General features: G+C 41.1%; 1 protein-coding gene across 1 annotated transcript; it reads left to right on the plus strand.

Annotated features, from left to right (window-relative positions):
* The first annotated feature begins 1210 nt into the window (after positions 1–1210).
* MFAP1 (microfibril associated protein 1) lies at positions 1211–13717 on the plus strand. Its single transcript, XM_022587227.3, has 9 exons — positions 1211–1440; positions 5171–5390; positions 6538–6667; positions 7171–7358; positions 7878–7986; positions 8089–8249; positions 9907–10066; positions 12850–12939; positions 13036–13717. The coding sequence occupies exons 1-9, from the start codon at positions 1362–1364 to the stop codon at positions 13216–13218; spliced, it is 1320 nt and encodes a 439-aa protein (XP_022442935.1). The 5' UTR covers positions 1211–1361; the 3' UTR covers positions 13219–13717.
* Positions 13718–15295: the final 1578 nt, after the last annotated feature.

A 15295-nucleotide genomic window follows, 5' to 3' on the forward strand; every position in this document is an offset into this window, starting at 1 on the left:
TTTTTTTTTTTTCCTATTTTCTGGGTTGCCGCGAGCAGAAACAATTGCCTTCCCAACAGATTTACTCCCTCTGGATAGCATAGTTTTGGAGCTGATGAATTTATAACAAATTTCTATCTACTCTTTTACAGTCCTTTTCTTTATAGCTCAAAACTGCTCCCTTGGTTGGTTACTTGAGTTATCCACTGTTCCTTGATCGAGACTTGCCCAATTTTATTTCTTCTCCCAGCTGAGGCCCAATTTTAGGATACAGGTGAAATAATTTGAGAACTAATCCTATTAACAGCACCTTTAAAGCCCTTCAGGAACTTGCACACTCCTTGACTCAAAAATTACTGATAAAATCAAACTTTTCATAGTGTCTGATATATACCATGTTATTTCTGGACTTCAAGACTTTGCTCAGGCTGTCCCTTCTCTCCCCACCACAGCAGTTATAAAACCCTTTCTACAGTGACTGTGTTCTGACTAGCAATTAGTCTATGTTTTTTAACACAACCCAACTAGTAAATTGGGATTATTTCAGTTACTCTTCTATAAGCCCTTGAAGACTTACTAAATGAAATTCAAGTTCCTGGAGGAAACAAGCCTTTCAACAATATTCCATACTCCTTAGAGAAAGCTAAGCGCGGTGCTTAATAATTACTTATGGACTTTTATATACAAACATTTCAGCCAGGAATATGTTTTAATAGGCAGTCTCCAGAAACGGAAAGAACTGTAAAGCCTAAGAGTGTTCGGATTTCAGGCACTGTTCTAAGCCGCCTGGGGGATTTTTTTTTTCTTGCCACTTGCCCTCACGTGACCAAAAAATACCTCACCACAACCCGCTCAGCCTCATCAACTGAGCTAATCAGGTGCTATTAACAGGATTTCTATTCCGATTAAACGCTAACTCTGAGCTTTCAACAATCTGGACAAACCGCCCTTCACTATCTCCTCAGTTTCTTATCCCTCACTACCCGATTTTCCTTGGCTTCAAACCAACCCTAACGAGCGAAACCTTTCATTCAGCCTTTCCTCGCCGCAGGGTCTCAACAGCAAAGCCCAGCGGAAGCAAATTCCCGCCAGAAAGTGCGTCCAAATACTGCGAAACTGAGGAGGCCAGGGCGGCCTATGAACATGCGCAGTAACAGACTCGACGTTCTAGCCGTAGGCGCCCAGACGTCCTCCACAATCCCACAATCCTCTGGTCGCATATTTCCGGTTTTTCTAGCTCAGTCGGAAGTGGTGTCTCTATCAGTGGCGCAGCAGTGTACAGTGGTCTAAGTGGAAGAGGTTTTTTCAGTTCGTTGACGTTGTTCTGTTCTGTTCAGTTTGGAATCAGTCAAGTTTGGGGAGTCACTGCCGCTGCCGTCAACATGTCGGTCCCAAGCTCACTCATGAAACAGCCGCCCATTCAGTCTACGGCTGGGGCCGTCCCGGTTCGCAATGAGAAAGGTACTGTGCTGAGCGGCTTTCCAGTCGGATCTTACCTCTTTCCCCAGCATATTCCAAACCTACCCCGGGCCCACCACCTCAACCCCAGCGACCCTTACGATCTTGCCCCCTATTTCTTCGACTTTCCCTATCAAACTCGCATCCAGTCGCGTTGCTTAGGGGAAACAAAAGCTACTTCCGTCTCATCCTGTTACTAGAGCCTGTGTGCTCTCTCCTACAGCAAGCACCCTGTTGCCTTGGCCTCCACCAATAAGTTAGACTAATAAATATAGTGAATGCCTGCTGCTTGCAAGGGGTTGTGTGGGATACAATCCCTCTTTTGTTATCCATAGTCTGTTTTTGATGCTTCTATAACTTTTATCGTTGTTAATTACATGTCCATTTCCCTCTACTGCATCATAAGCTCATAACCTCCTTGAGGCAGGAACTCTGTCTTATTAAACTTTTTATCCCTTGAACCAACGCAGTGCCTGTATTTGTTAAATTGAATACAAAATGGTGTAAGACAGTGGTGTAAGGAACTCATAGTCTACTAGATGTGAGACATGCAAAAAGAGGCACATTCTAAGCAGCTGTATGGTCTTTTGCACCTATAATACCTGTCACATAGGTGATACAAACGAAGTGCTTAGGGAGGGCAGAGAAGGAATAATCGCTTCAGATTGGGGTATTTAACTTGATCTTTAAAGGATGGGTGCAGATGGATGAAGGAAAACTGTACCTGTTTGGGAAGTCAGACTGAAAGAGTTTTTTCAGTAAAGTATTTGAAAACTAATGTCAATTCTTTTTTTAAAAAATATACGGTACCTATTCTTGTGCAACCTGCCTTTTTTTTTTTTGACTCAACATGTTTTTTGAGACGTATTCTTTGAATACATGAAGATCTTACTCATTCATTTTAACTGTTTATGAGTTCCATTATATAATTAAACCACAGTTTGCTCCCTGCTGAGGGACAGTGTTGTTTTGTTACTTTTTCTCCTGTTACAAACAGTGCTTAAACATGTCTCTTTAGTGCAGTTGTGTAAGAATTTCTCTAGGGTAGGGTGAACCTACATCGACACATCATTATCACCCAAAGTCGGTAGTTTACATTAAGGTTCACTCTGGTGTTGTACATTCTGTAGATTTGGACAAATGTGTAGGGACATTTATCCATCATTATGGTATCACACAGTATTTTTACTATGCATTTAAGGTTACTTCGTATCTTTTCATGGCTTGATAGCTCTTTTTTTTTTAAATTGCTGAGTAATATTCCATCATCTGGATGTGCCACGGTCTATTTACCCATTCACCTAGTAAAGGACATCTTGGTTGCTTACAAGTTTTTGCAGTTATGAACAAAGCTGCAGTAAATATCCGTGTGCAGGTTTTTGTGTGGACATAAGTTTTCAACTCCTTTGGGTAAATACCAAGGAGTATGATTGCTGAATCATACGGTAAGAGTATGCTTAGTTTTGTAGGAAACCATCAAACTATCTTCCAAAGTGGTTGTGCCATTTTGCATTCCCACCAGCAGTAAATTAGAGTTCCTGTTGCTCCACAGTCTCACCAGCATTTGGTATTGTCAGAACTCTGGATCTTAGCCAGACTAATATGTGTGTAGTGGTATCTCATTGTTTTTTTAATTTGCATTTCCCTGACGACATATAATGTGGAACATCTTTTCACATGCTTATTTGCCATCTTTATCTTCTTTGCTGAGGTGTCTGTTAAAGTCTTTTACCTCACCTTGTTCTTCAGAATTGTCTTGGCTCTTTTTGACCTCCTGTTCTTCCATATGATTTTAAAATCGCCTGAGAACAGCTTTTAATGAAATTGCATTAAAATTATAGATCACACATTTATCGATCAACTCGGGCACAGTTGCCAACTTCTCATCCTTGAACATGATATATTTCTCCGTTTATTTTGATCTTTTATATATTTAAATACAATTATATTTTTCCTCCTAAAGGCCTACATCATTTGTTGATTTATTCCTTAGTATCTTACAGATTAGTTGCTATTGTAAATAGTACTTTTTAACTGTATTATCTAATTATAGGTAGCCAACCTACAGGCACATTTATTTTTATCTAACGTTTATCCAGCATTCTTCTTGAATTTTTTTTAGCTTATCTGTTGGTTATCTTGTATTTTCTACATAAGTAATCATATAGTCTGTAAATTGTGGCAGTTTCTTCCTTTTCAGTTCTTACCTTTTATCTCTTTTTCTTATTGCTCTAATTAAAACCATAATATAACGTTGATTAGAAGATGTGATAGGGACAACCTAATGATGCCCACTGTTTTTTAAAGGAATGCTTCTAATGTTTTATCATTAAATATAATGTTTGCTGTATCTGTTGTTAGATTATGTCACTTTAAATGTATAAACTTTATTTTTTAAATTTTTATTTTGTTGTGATTTCTCATGGTTTGTTTTTTTTTTCCGGTACGCGGGCCTCTCACTGTTGTGGCCTCTTCCGTTGCGGAGCACAGGCTCCGGACGCGCAGGCTCAGCGGCCATGGCTCACGGTCCCAGCCGCTCCGCGGCATGTGGGATCTTCCCGGACCGGGGCATGAACCCGTGTCCCCTACATCGGCAGGCGGACTCTCAACCACTGCGCCACCAGGGAAGCCCTCTCATTCTTTTTTTAATATTTATTTTTTTAATTTTTTAATTTTATTTATTTTTTTGGCTGCGTCGGGTCTTAGTTGCGAAATGTGGGCTCTCTCGTTGAGGCACGCAAGCTCAGTAGTTGTGGTGTGTGGGCTTAGTTGCCCTGTGGCATGTGGGATCTCAGTTCCCCAATCAGGGATTGAACCCGCATCCCCTGCATTGGAAGGTGGATTCTTTACCACTGGACCACCAGGGAAGTCCCATAAATATGTAAACTTTAAATAGTACATTACTTTTTTCCCTGTTAATTTTCTAAGGTTAAGCCATGCTTGTAGTCCTGGGCTAAATCCTGTTATGTCACTATAGCTTAGAGGGGTTTTTTTGGTTAGTTTTTACATTACCTGAATACATTTGCTATTATGTTATTTAGTATTTTTGTATATGTTCATAAGTGAAATCCACCTAAAATTTTCCCTTGAATTGTACAGTTTGGTTATCAGGGTTATATTCATCTTATAAAATATGTTGGTTAGTTTTCACTGATTTTCTGTTCACTGGAATTGTTGGTATTTGTAAAAGACAGATAATCTACTCTTGCAGGTTTGATAGCACATAAGCTAAAAGAAAAGAAGGTAGAAATAAAGATTAGAAGATGGCGTTATATGGTAATTTATAAAGGCTGCCACGGAAAAGTCTCAAACTAAAAGAATGAACAGTATTTTAATTTTATATTCCCACTTAAGTCATCCTTACTGTGTGCTGGGCACTATTACAAATAATTCGCTTAAGCACATAGTTGAGGTGGAATAGCATGAATTTGTGTTGGAGGTAGTCTCCGTTTGGGGGGACTTTTTCTATTGTTTCACTGCCCGCCTTCCTTCACTTCATTGTACCCAAGCTAAGCCTCATTATCATGAGTGTTGGTGTTCACAAGAATGCCTTCGCATGACTTGGCCTTTGTAGGAAAACAGCGTTAGATGAATAGATAGTTGGGTAATGGCTCTCTTCTTCTCCTGCTTGGACTCTGGTTTGCCAGGAATACAGGGCTCTACCTGGAAAGGCCAAGGGTTGAAGGACATTGGGAAAGAGGCTACTGAAACATAAGTTATTTTTCTCACCCAGGTGAGATTTCGATGGAAAAAGTGAAGGTAAAACGTTATGTGTCGGGAAAGAGGCCAGACTATGCCCCTATGGAGTCCTCAGATGAGGAGGATGAAGAGTTTCAGTTCATTAAGAAAGCCAAAGAACAAGAAGCAGAGCCTGAGGAACAGGAGGAGGATTCATCTAGCGACCCTCGGCTACGGCGTTTGCAGAACCGTATTAGTGAAGATGTGGAGGAGAGGTAATGACTAGGGTTATGTTTCCCTGGACCTGAACCCCTACAGGTTAATTAATAGGAACAACAGCAGTAATAGCTAATACTTGAATAGTACTTACTATGTGCCAGGCACTGTTCCAGGTATATTACATTTACTAATTCTTGTAATCCACATAATAACCTTATGAGGTAGGTACTGTTATCCCCATTTTTACAAGTGAGCCAACAGGCACAGTGGGGTTAGGAAAATAACTCATTAAGGTGATGGAAAACACAGACCGTTGGTTCGTTTGTTGAGGAGTCTTTTTAGCACAAAGATGTTTTATAAAATTTGAGAAATTTGATTTTATCCATGCATTTATTCTAAAGGCCAATGAGGAGAAATGACACTGATGAAGTAGGAAAAAAGGACTGATGTCGAAAAGGGAGCCTCCCAATGAGGGGTTTTGTGTATTGTGTATTGACTGAGACATTACCTTACAGAGGAGGCCAGAGGCCCCAAATTTTCACAGTTCATATTGTCTAAAGGAGTTTTTTCACAGAGCCCTGGGCCCAAACAATTCTGTTTATTTTATTAAGTAGTTAGATCCAAATGATTTAATAAATATTTATGTCCTAGCAACTTAGCCACTTGAAAAATATAATATGTATAAAAGAAAAAACATTTTTATTTCGTTTTTACATAACCACAGTTACTTACTACTGGGGTTTGCGTGTCTCTTGGGCACTGACAACTTCTCAAACCTTAGAGTCACATTGGCACTGTCACTCATTTCCTGTTGCATATTGATTTCATGCAGTACTTGCTTTTTATCACAGCAGCCCAAAAATCCCAGTTTTACTAAGATATATCATTGAAAGGAAACGTAGTGTGATCTACTGTTGAAATTGTGAACTACCTTGAGCTTTAAAATATATCCCAGTGCACCCATCTATGTTTGTTGCAGTGCTCCAGGGTGCCTCAGCATACATGTAATGTTTTGGGTCCAACTTGACTATTTGTTCTAACACTTTGAGTTAGTTTCTTTAATCTGCCCTTGGTTTCCTCATCTCAAGACTTCAGTACTAATAAAAGCAAACATAACGTCCAGGTGCTCTGTGACTAAGGAAATGTGGTTGATGCCCCTTCGTTTTTGTGAGGTTGGTGTTACACTTGGACACTGTCTTTCAGATTGGCTCGACATCGGAAAATAGTGGAACCTGAAGTGGTTGGAGAAAGTGACTCCGAAGTGGAAGGAGATGCTTGGCGCATGGAAAGAGAAGATAGCAGTGAAGAAGAAGAGGAAGAGATTGATGATGAGGTATAATTTCAGAAAGTGGGAAGTTCTTTCTGGATACAAGAAAAAGTTAGGGCTTGTGCTCCTTTGATGAGGCCTTAAAGGTGCAAGATATCTGCTTTTGGCAGAAGTCTGATCCAGTGTTCCCTGCTTATTGGGGATAGGATTGAAATAGAATGGTAGTAAACATAAAATAGATAGCTAGTGGGAAGCAGCCGCGTAGCACAGGGAGATCAGCTCGGTGCTTTGCGACCATCTAGAGGGGTGGGATAGGGAGGGTGGGAGGGAGAGGCAAGAGGGAAGAGATATGGGGACATATGTATAACTAATTCACTTTGTTATAAAGCAGAAACTAACACATCATTGTAAATCAATTATACTGTAATAAAGATGTTAAAAAAGAAATAGAATGGTACTAAGTTGCATTTACTCATATCAGAATTTGTTGAGCTTGATGAGGTTAAAATAAAAAGACATCTCAGAGCACAGGCCAATTAGCTGACTGGCTTGGACATGTAACTTGACAGGAAATAGAACGGCGCCGTGGCATGATGCGTCAACGAGCGCAGGAGAGAAAAAATGAAGAGCTGGAAGTCATGGAGGTGGAAGATGAGGGACGTTCTGGGGAGGAGTCAGAATCAGAGTCTGAGTATGAAGAGTACACAGACAGTGAAGATGAGATGGAGCCTCGCCTTAAGCCAGTTTTCATTCGGAAGTAAGTATCTCATAAATCAGGCCTGAATCCTGGAAATAATTACTGCTTTCCAGGTCTGAAGATGGAAGCCTCTTTTCCCTCTCCTGCTCTCCTGAAATGTAAGCACCAAGGAAAAGTCTGCCCAGTGCCCCAGCTCGGCAGGGTATTTGCTGAGGAATATCTTGTTAGCAGGAAGACTGAGTTTGTTTTCACATCTTCTTTTCCACTTAAAGAAAACATACCTGCCAAGGTGTTATATTCTTTTAAACACAAAATCAAGCTTGAAGAGCAAATTCCTATTCCTTTCCTAATGGCTAGAAATCCTAGAGTCCAGCAGATTTCTTGCTATTCAGGCAATTCTCAAAGATGAATGGAATTTTGATGCTCTGAAAACCAGGAATGACTCCCATTTTGGGCTCTTTGCAAATAATAGAGCCAGAGATTGTTGGGCTTTGTCTGGTTTGGATGGGACTTAATTTAGGGGAACAGAGACCTCCACTCTAAGGGCTTTGGGTAATTAACAGGACCTCTGTGCTGCAGGAAGGACCGGGTAACGGTTCAGGAACGTGAGGCTGAAGCATTGAAACAGAAGGAGCTGGAACAGGAGGCCAAACGCATGGCTGAGGAGAGGCGCAAGTACACACTCAAGGTACTGGAGGTAGCTGTGAGGATTGAATGCAAGGAGTTGTGTGCTTAGGTCTGTCTGAGGAGACTAAGGAAGTCCAACAGTTGAACTGTTCTCCCTATCCAGATTGTAGAAGAGGAGACCAAGAAAGAGCTGGAGGAGAACAAGCGGTCCCTGGCTGCACTGGATGCACTCAATACTGACGATGAAAATGATGAGGAGGAATATGAGGCGTGGAAAGTTCGGGAGCTAAAGAGAATCAAGAGGGACAGAGAAGATCGAGAAGCGTGAGTAATAGGATGGGCCTAGAGTTAAATACCACTGGTGGGACAGGTTCCTAGTAGGGTAGCTCTGAGGCTCCACACCTACTATGAGTTCCATTCTAGCTTCCTTTAGGGTTCCTGCAACTGGGTGGGTTCCCCATACATTGGAATGTGGCTTTTACAATAAAATCAGGGAAAAGAAACGCATTTTGTCCATGTGTCTCCACAATAGAGTGCCAGCTGATACTCCCTTTAGTAGTTTCCTAGTAGACACACACAAGTTACTCACTGTAATCAGTTACCTGTTGCTGCGTAACAACCCAACCCAAAAGTAAGTGACTTGAAACAATTATTTCTCATAATTTTGGAGGTTGGCTATGCAGTTCCTCTGCTGATTTCACCTGGGTTCTCTTATGCAGTTGCGTCCAGCTGGAAGATTGACTGGGCTTCACTCATGTGTCTGGTAGTTGGCTCTGTCAGTTACGATGCCTCACTTCTTGAGTAGGCTAGACTAGTTTCCTTACATAATGGTCTCAGGGCAGCATTCTAAGAGGGCAAAGGTGGAAGCTGGCAAGGTCTTTTGAAGCTCACATATCATTTCTGCAAAGGGACATGCATACTGTGAGGGGAAGAATTTGTGGCATTTAAATAATCTACCACAATCATTGTGTTAGAGCAGAATCATTTCTGAGCTGCATCACCCATTCCTAAAAATTGATAGGAATGAGAGAGGGTAATCCCAGATTATAATCCTCAATAGAAGACTCTGTCCTCAGCCTGCAGTTTCTAAGGTTTTTATCCTGGGCGTCAAGGAGTCCATGTACCCTTTAACATTGTATGAAAAATTATGTGTTTATTTGCATTTTTTGAAGAAAAGGAATCTATGACTCTCCACCCCAAAAAAAGGGTTAAAGTCACGCAGTTTAATTAATGAGGGTGATCCTTGGTTTGTGACATATAAGCACATTACTAAAGAAATACCAGTAAACTCTTATACAGAGTTATTTGTTTTTTAACATATAAATTTATTTGTTTATTTATTTTTGGCTGTGTTGGGTTTTCGTTGCTGCACATGGGCTTTCTCTAGTTGTGGCAAGCGGGGGCTACTCTTTGTTGTGGTGCATGGACTTCTCATTGCGATGGCTTTTCTTGTTGCAGAGCACGGGCTCTAGGCACCCGGGCTTCAGTAGTTGTGGCACACGGGCTCTAGAGCGCAGGCTCAGTAGTTGTGGCACACGAGCTTAGCTGCTCCGCGGCATATGGTATCTTCCCGGACCAGGGCTCGAGCCCGTGTCCCCTGCATTGGCAGGCAGATTCTTAACCACTGTGCCACCAGGGAAGCCCCCAGAGTCTTTTAAATTTTTGATTTTTTTTTAACTAAGAAGGCTTTTTAGGGAAGGAAAATTAGTAATGTTATAAAATCAAGCAGTGGTAGTATGTCTAAACCTCAGAAAGGCTAGAATCAACTTTCAAAAGTTTGCAAAACCTGGTCTTGCAAGCATAATGAAGACTATGTCACCCTCTTATTTATTGAGCTCCCGATCTTGATTCCTAACAGGTAATAACTAGAATTGATGAAGATGAATGATGGTTGAAAGGAGCGGGGACTGTGTCATATTCAGATAACTGGGTCTTTCTGAAGCTAAAATGATACTAATAAATAGTTTTGTTCTCTGGACAGGCTTGAAAAGGAGAAAGCAGAAATTGAACGCATGCGAAACCTGACTGAGGAAGAGAGGCGAGCTGAGCTTCGGGCAAATGGCAAAGTCATTACCAACAAAGCTGTTAAGGGCAAATATAAGTTCTTACAGAAGTATTATCACCGGGGTGCCTTCTTCATGGTAAGAAGTGAAAAGAGAATGGGAAAATGGGGCAGTAGGAATAACTCCCCATTTCCCTGGTCCTGGGATGTTACTTCCACTTGCCAGTGGTCAACTTTCTCATTTGCTTTTTGCCTCTGAAGAATACAACACCAAATAGAGGAAAGCATTGGCAACAGGATTTTAGATGTAGCAGCAACTCTTCTCTTTTGGCCCCAGCTCTCAAAAGGAGGAAATGATGTAATAGAAGAATTGAGGAACTGAAATACAGAGTGATCTATATAGATACTAGGCCATTTGGGTTCCCCAGATCACTTAGATATCATTATCCATAGCTGAGTGAGAAATTTTGGTTATGAGAAAACCAGGCTCTGCAAAGAGCTTTACATTAACTCATGTTTGGGTGGCATAAGTTTAATTTACTTCATTCTGAGCTGACAGAAAGTGATTAAGTCTAACCAAAAAAATTGTTAATCTAACCATTATGTGTAATGCCATCATCTTTTTTCTTCATATAAAAACCAAAGTCAAAATATCAGTCTGTTAACCCTGTATAAAGTGAAAAGGACTTCTTCCAAATTATTTGGGTTAGCACTAGTGATAATTCCTTAATAGAGAGATAGCAGGAAAGGGAATGGGAGAATTGGTTACATTTATTACTCTAATAGCATGTGGTTTGTCAAACTATTTCCTGATGTTAAAGAAGTGTTTATCAAAAACTAGACTAGCTTTTTCAAATGCTGTATAGCAAACCTTAAATATCCCTACTGCCCCTAATTCCTGCCTTTCACTGTAGAAAAATTTTAAAACTTCACTGGAGGATTCCTTACTCCTCTCCCTCCATAATCAGTTTCAGTCTATCTGCTCAGCAGGAAATGTTTGCTTATTATGTAGTTTTCCAGCCCATGTGGCTTTCAAGATATGAGTCAGTGGAGATTATGAATTACTTCTTATACTGCTTCAAAGTCATAAAATATCATTGCTTAAGCATTTCAGCAGCTTTAATAATCAAGCTCCTTAAGGAAGCAGTGCATTGCTGACTGTGACACATAAGGAAAGGTTTATGTGAGTCTTTTGGTGCACATACTCAAATATCAACTCTTCTCATCTGGACAAAGAGAGTGAAGTTGAAATGGCTTCTGAGATTAAATGAGGGACTCTCAGACTCTAACAAGGAGAAAAGTTGGTTTCATGAAAACTGTTTAATTGTCCTACCTTTAAATTGGCCTTTCTATAGCTGAAGGGAAAAAGATTACTCCAAAAGTATGTTTGGTTAAAGGACTCAGCTCTTCCATGAAACTTTCCTTAACTAAAACGGTACTATTTTAATTCTTTCAGCACATATGTTTATGATCTGTATCATAACATTATAGTCTTACTTATATGTTGATTTGAAACTATTCTCTATAGTTATTTTATACAGTTCATTAAGTAAACCTTTTGAGCATTTACTGTATGAAGGGTACTACTGTTAAGCACAGCTACAGGTTATATAATCCTTGCCCTCAGAAGGCTTACAATCTAATAATAGAGCTAAGGCAAATATCTACTGTAACATAAGGAACAGTGAAAGTACTAAGGGACTTCTGAAGAGAGAGGTGTTATATGTGGTAGAAGACTGAAAAGGGTAACATCAAGGAGGTGACATTTAAGATATATAGACTTCCTGGAACTTCCCTGGTGGTCCAGTGGCTAAGGCTCCACGCTCCCAATGCAGGGGGCTCAGGTTTGACCCCTGGTCAGGGAACTAGATCCCGCATGCTGCAACTAAAAGAAAAAAAAGATCCTGCATGCCGCAACTAAGGATCCCACGCGCTGCAAGGAAGATCCCACGTGCAGCAACTAAGACCCAGTGCGGCCAAATAAATAAATAAATCTTTTTTTAAAAAAAATTAAGATGTATAGACTTCCTGACATTCAGGGGGGTAGGAAGACATTCCATGTAAAGGAACAAGAAATGGAGGCAGAAAGTATCATCTGTAAAGGCAAAGGAGTAGATTAAGGCTACACAGCATTTGGCCTTGACTAGTGCACAGAGGAACTGTGCTTATTTAATAGAGAACCATTGAAGGTTTTTGAGCAGGACAGAGGTATAATGAGAGTTGTGTTCTAGAAACATTAATCCCATGAAATGTGTAAGATTGATTGCAGGGAAAAACTGTAATAACCCAGGTAATGAGAATCTAGGTAATTGAGAGAATGTTGGTCCTATTAACAGAAGTTAAGTCAGGAAGAGGCTGATTTGGAAAGGTTAGGGATACAGTTTTCACTTTAGATGTGAGTTTGAAATCCCAGAATACCCAAGCTAAGATGTGTATTGGGCAGTAGAAGAATCAGGATTGGAGATTTGAGAGGCCTGTACGAAGTTGAAATCATGTGAGTGAATGAACATGTTGAGTGCAGAGAAGAATACAGCCAACCTTCAGGAAATGTCTATACTTAGGAAGGAAAAAGATAACACAAGGGAAAAAAAGATTATCATCTCCTCAACTAGATGAAGCTCTTGGTTCAATAGGTTCAATACCCTCTGCTTTCTTTTTATCCCTTGTTGTAAAATTTAATAAATTTGTAGTTTGAGGGACTTCCCTGGTGGTCCAGTGGTTACGACTCTGCGCTTCCACTGCAGGGGGCACGGGTTCGATCCCTGGTCAGGGAACTAAGATCCCACATGCAGCACAGCACGGCCAAAAAAAATTAATTAAAATAATAAAGTTAAATGGTTTTAAAAAATGATCCCTAAAAAAAAATGTAGTTTGAATATATGAGAAATAAAACCACAAGATTGATAAGACTCTTTTCTACAGGATGAGGATGAAGAAGTATACAAGAGAGATTTCAGCGCACCTACCCTGGAGGATCATTTCAACAAAACCATTCTTCCCAAAGTCATGCAGGTATGGGGTACCTTAATGACATGAGAGAGAAAAGTAACGTATCGAGGGCTGTGACATGATATGTCTGGTGGTATAACTCATCATCTGTCCTAACAGGTCAAGAACTTTGGACGCTCTGGTCGTACCAAGTACACCCACCTCGTGGATCAAGACACCACCTCCTTTGACTCAGCATGGGGCCAAGAGAGTGCCCAGAACACAAAGTTCTTTAAACAAAAGGCAGCTGGGGTACGAGATGTATTTGAGCGGCCATCTGCCAAGAAGCGGAAAACTACTTAACTTATTCTTCCAACTATGGGACACAAGGGGAAGTCTCAGCATCTGGTCCTTGATTGTTTTTACTACTATTTACATGGCCCCTGTATCCAGCCTGCTGAGCCTACTGCCATACTTGTGACACTGGGCAAACCTAGTCTTTGAGGTGCTTTGTGAGGTTTGGACTCATGCTGAGAAACCTGCAGAAAAGCACTGTCCAGGCAGGATTAGAGGCTCCCCACTTAGGACTATTTCTGAGAAATCTTCAACTTCATTATTGCTCTGGCTTCCCATATTCACTTGGGACTGTTCCAGGTTTCTTTTTCCAGCCCTTAGCTTGGGTTAGAAAAATGGATGGGCGTGTAAGCGGACAATGCATTACTTCTACCGTACAGGAAATCTAAGCTCATTGAAACCTGTTTTGCATTTTTGGGGTAAATTTTTCTAGATGAACATTACTTTTTGATCCATTTGTGTGTGTGTGTGTGTGTGTGTCAAGAAATAAAAGAATCATACACCAAGAGGTTTTTTAGCATACCAGAAATAAAATGTGCAGGCTGACAAGTATCTACCTATTAACTAAAAGACAGCAGGGAATTGTCAGGCAAATTATGTTTCACATTTTAATCATCCCCTTTGATCTCAGAAACCAGCACAGATGCTAGACAGGCTGTATTGTAAGTGGCACCTAGATTTATTCCATGAGCAAATGTGTACGTGGTTGTCCTTGCTGTCTAAACTGTAGCTGTATATAGAACAAAACAGGACACATGAAATGAGGAATCCATGTAGCATACTGGTATCTTCTTGCCCAGCTCATATATCGAGGGCATAGTGCTCTGAGTTGCAATGTAGCGACAACATGTTAGACGTCACTGGCAGAGTTAAATTTTTTCCATTTAATATTTACCACATGACCACCATGCATGTGGCAGAGCATTAGGAGTCCCAGGGGTTATAAGGAATGACATTTAACCAGTGGGAAGACTATCTCTAAATTGCATTAAAAAATGAGAAGGGGGGGGACTTCCCTAGTGGCACAGTGGTTAAGAATCCGCCTGCAGGGCCTCCCTGGTGGCACAGTGGTTGAGAGTCCGCCTGCTGATGCAGGGGACACGGGTTCGTGCCCCGGTCTGGGAAGGTCCCGCATGCCGCGGAGCGGCTGGGCCCGTGAGCCATGGCCGCTGAGCCTGCGCGTCCGGAGCCTGTGCTCCGCAACGGGAGAGGCCACAACAGTGAGAGGCCCGCGTACCTCAAAAAGAAAAAAAAGAGAATCCGCCTGCCAATGCAGGGGACATGGATTCGAGTCCTGGTCCAGGATGATCCCACATGCTGCGGACCAACTAAGCCCGCGTGCCACAACTACTGAGCCTGTGCTCTAGAGCCCGAGAGCCACAGCTACTGAGCCCACATGCTGCAACTACTGAAGCCCATGCACGTAGAGCCCGTGCTCCACAAGAGAAGCCCCTGCAATGAGAACCCCGTGCATTGCAACCAAGAGTAGCCCCCGCTCACCACAACTAGGGAAAGCCCGCGCGCAGCAAGGAAGACCCAACTCAGCCAAAAATAAATATCTCATTTTAGAAAATGAGACAGGCAAGGTCTTTTCACAATCTTTAAATGCCCCACTAGAAGAATCACTCATAAATCCTTAAATGTCCTAGAATAAAAATACGAGTGCAAATAATTACTGTGAGGTAATAAACACAGAGATGAATGTCACTTGTATGTGCCAGAAGGAGATACAATCTAAGAATTATCCTAGAGCCAAAATGAGAGTGAGAGCTACATTCACCTGTTCATGAATTCTTACAACCTATCAGATCTATGTATCATTTTATAGTTGAGGAAACAAGCTCAGCAAGGGTGAGTTGGTGATCAAAAATTTGATCAACTTTTAAAGTAAAATTGCTTTCTCTCCAGGTTAGAAAACGGAATCCAAGGTGTAAGTGTTGTGGTTCAGAAAATATTAAATCAAAATCTTTCATAAATTCTATATAAGACATAACCTTCGATAACTTCTATTGTAGTTACCATGTTCCCACCTCAGTACCTAAATTCTAACTCACAGTGGCTTATGAACTGGATTGGTGACTTAAAA

The sequence above is a fragment of the Delphinapterus leucas genome, chromosome 2 (assembly GCF_059928025.1).
Source record: "Delphinapterus leucas isolate spDelLeu-1000000601 "Yukka" chromosome 2, BTC_Dleu_Yukka2, whole genome shotgun sequence".
NCBI lineage: Eukaryota > Metazoa > Chordata > Mammalia > Artiodactyla > Monodontidae > Delphinapterus > Delphinapterus leucas.

Coding starts and splice junctions, on each gene's coding strand:
- MFAP1 (XM_022587227.3), top strand. CDS start 1,362: ATGTCGGTCCCAAGCTCACTCATGAAACAGCCGCCCATTCAGTCTACG. Junction 7,987..8,088: donor GGCGCAAGTACACACTCAAG/GTACTGGAGGTA, acceptor CTCCCTATCCAG/ATTGTAGAAGAGGAGACCAA. Junction 8,250..9,906: donor GACAGAGAAGATCGAGAAGC/GTGAGTAATAGG, acceptor TTCTCTGGACAG/GCTTGAAAAGGAGAAAGCAG.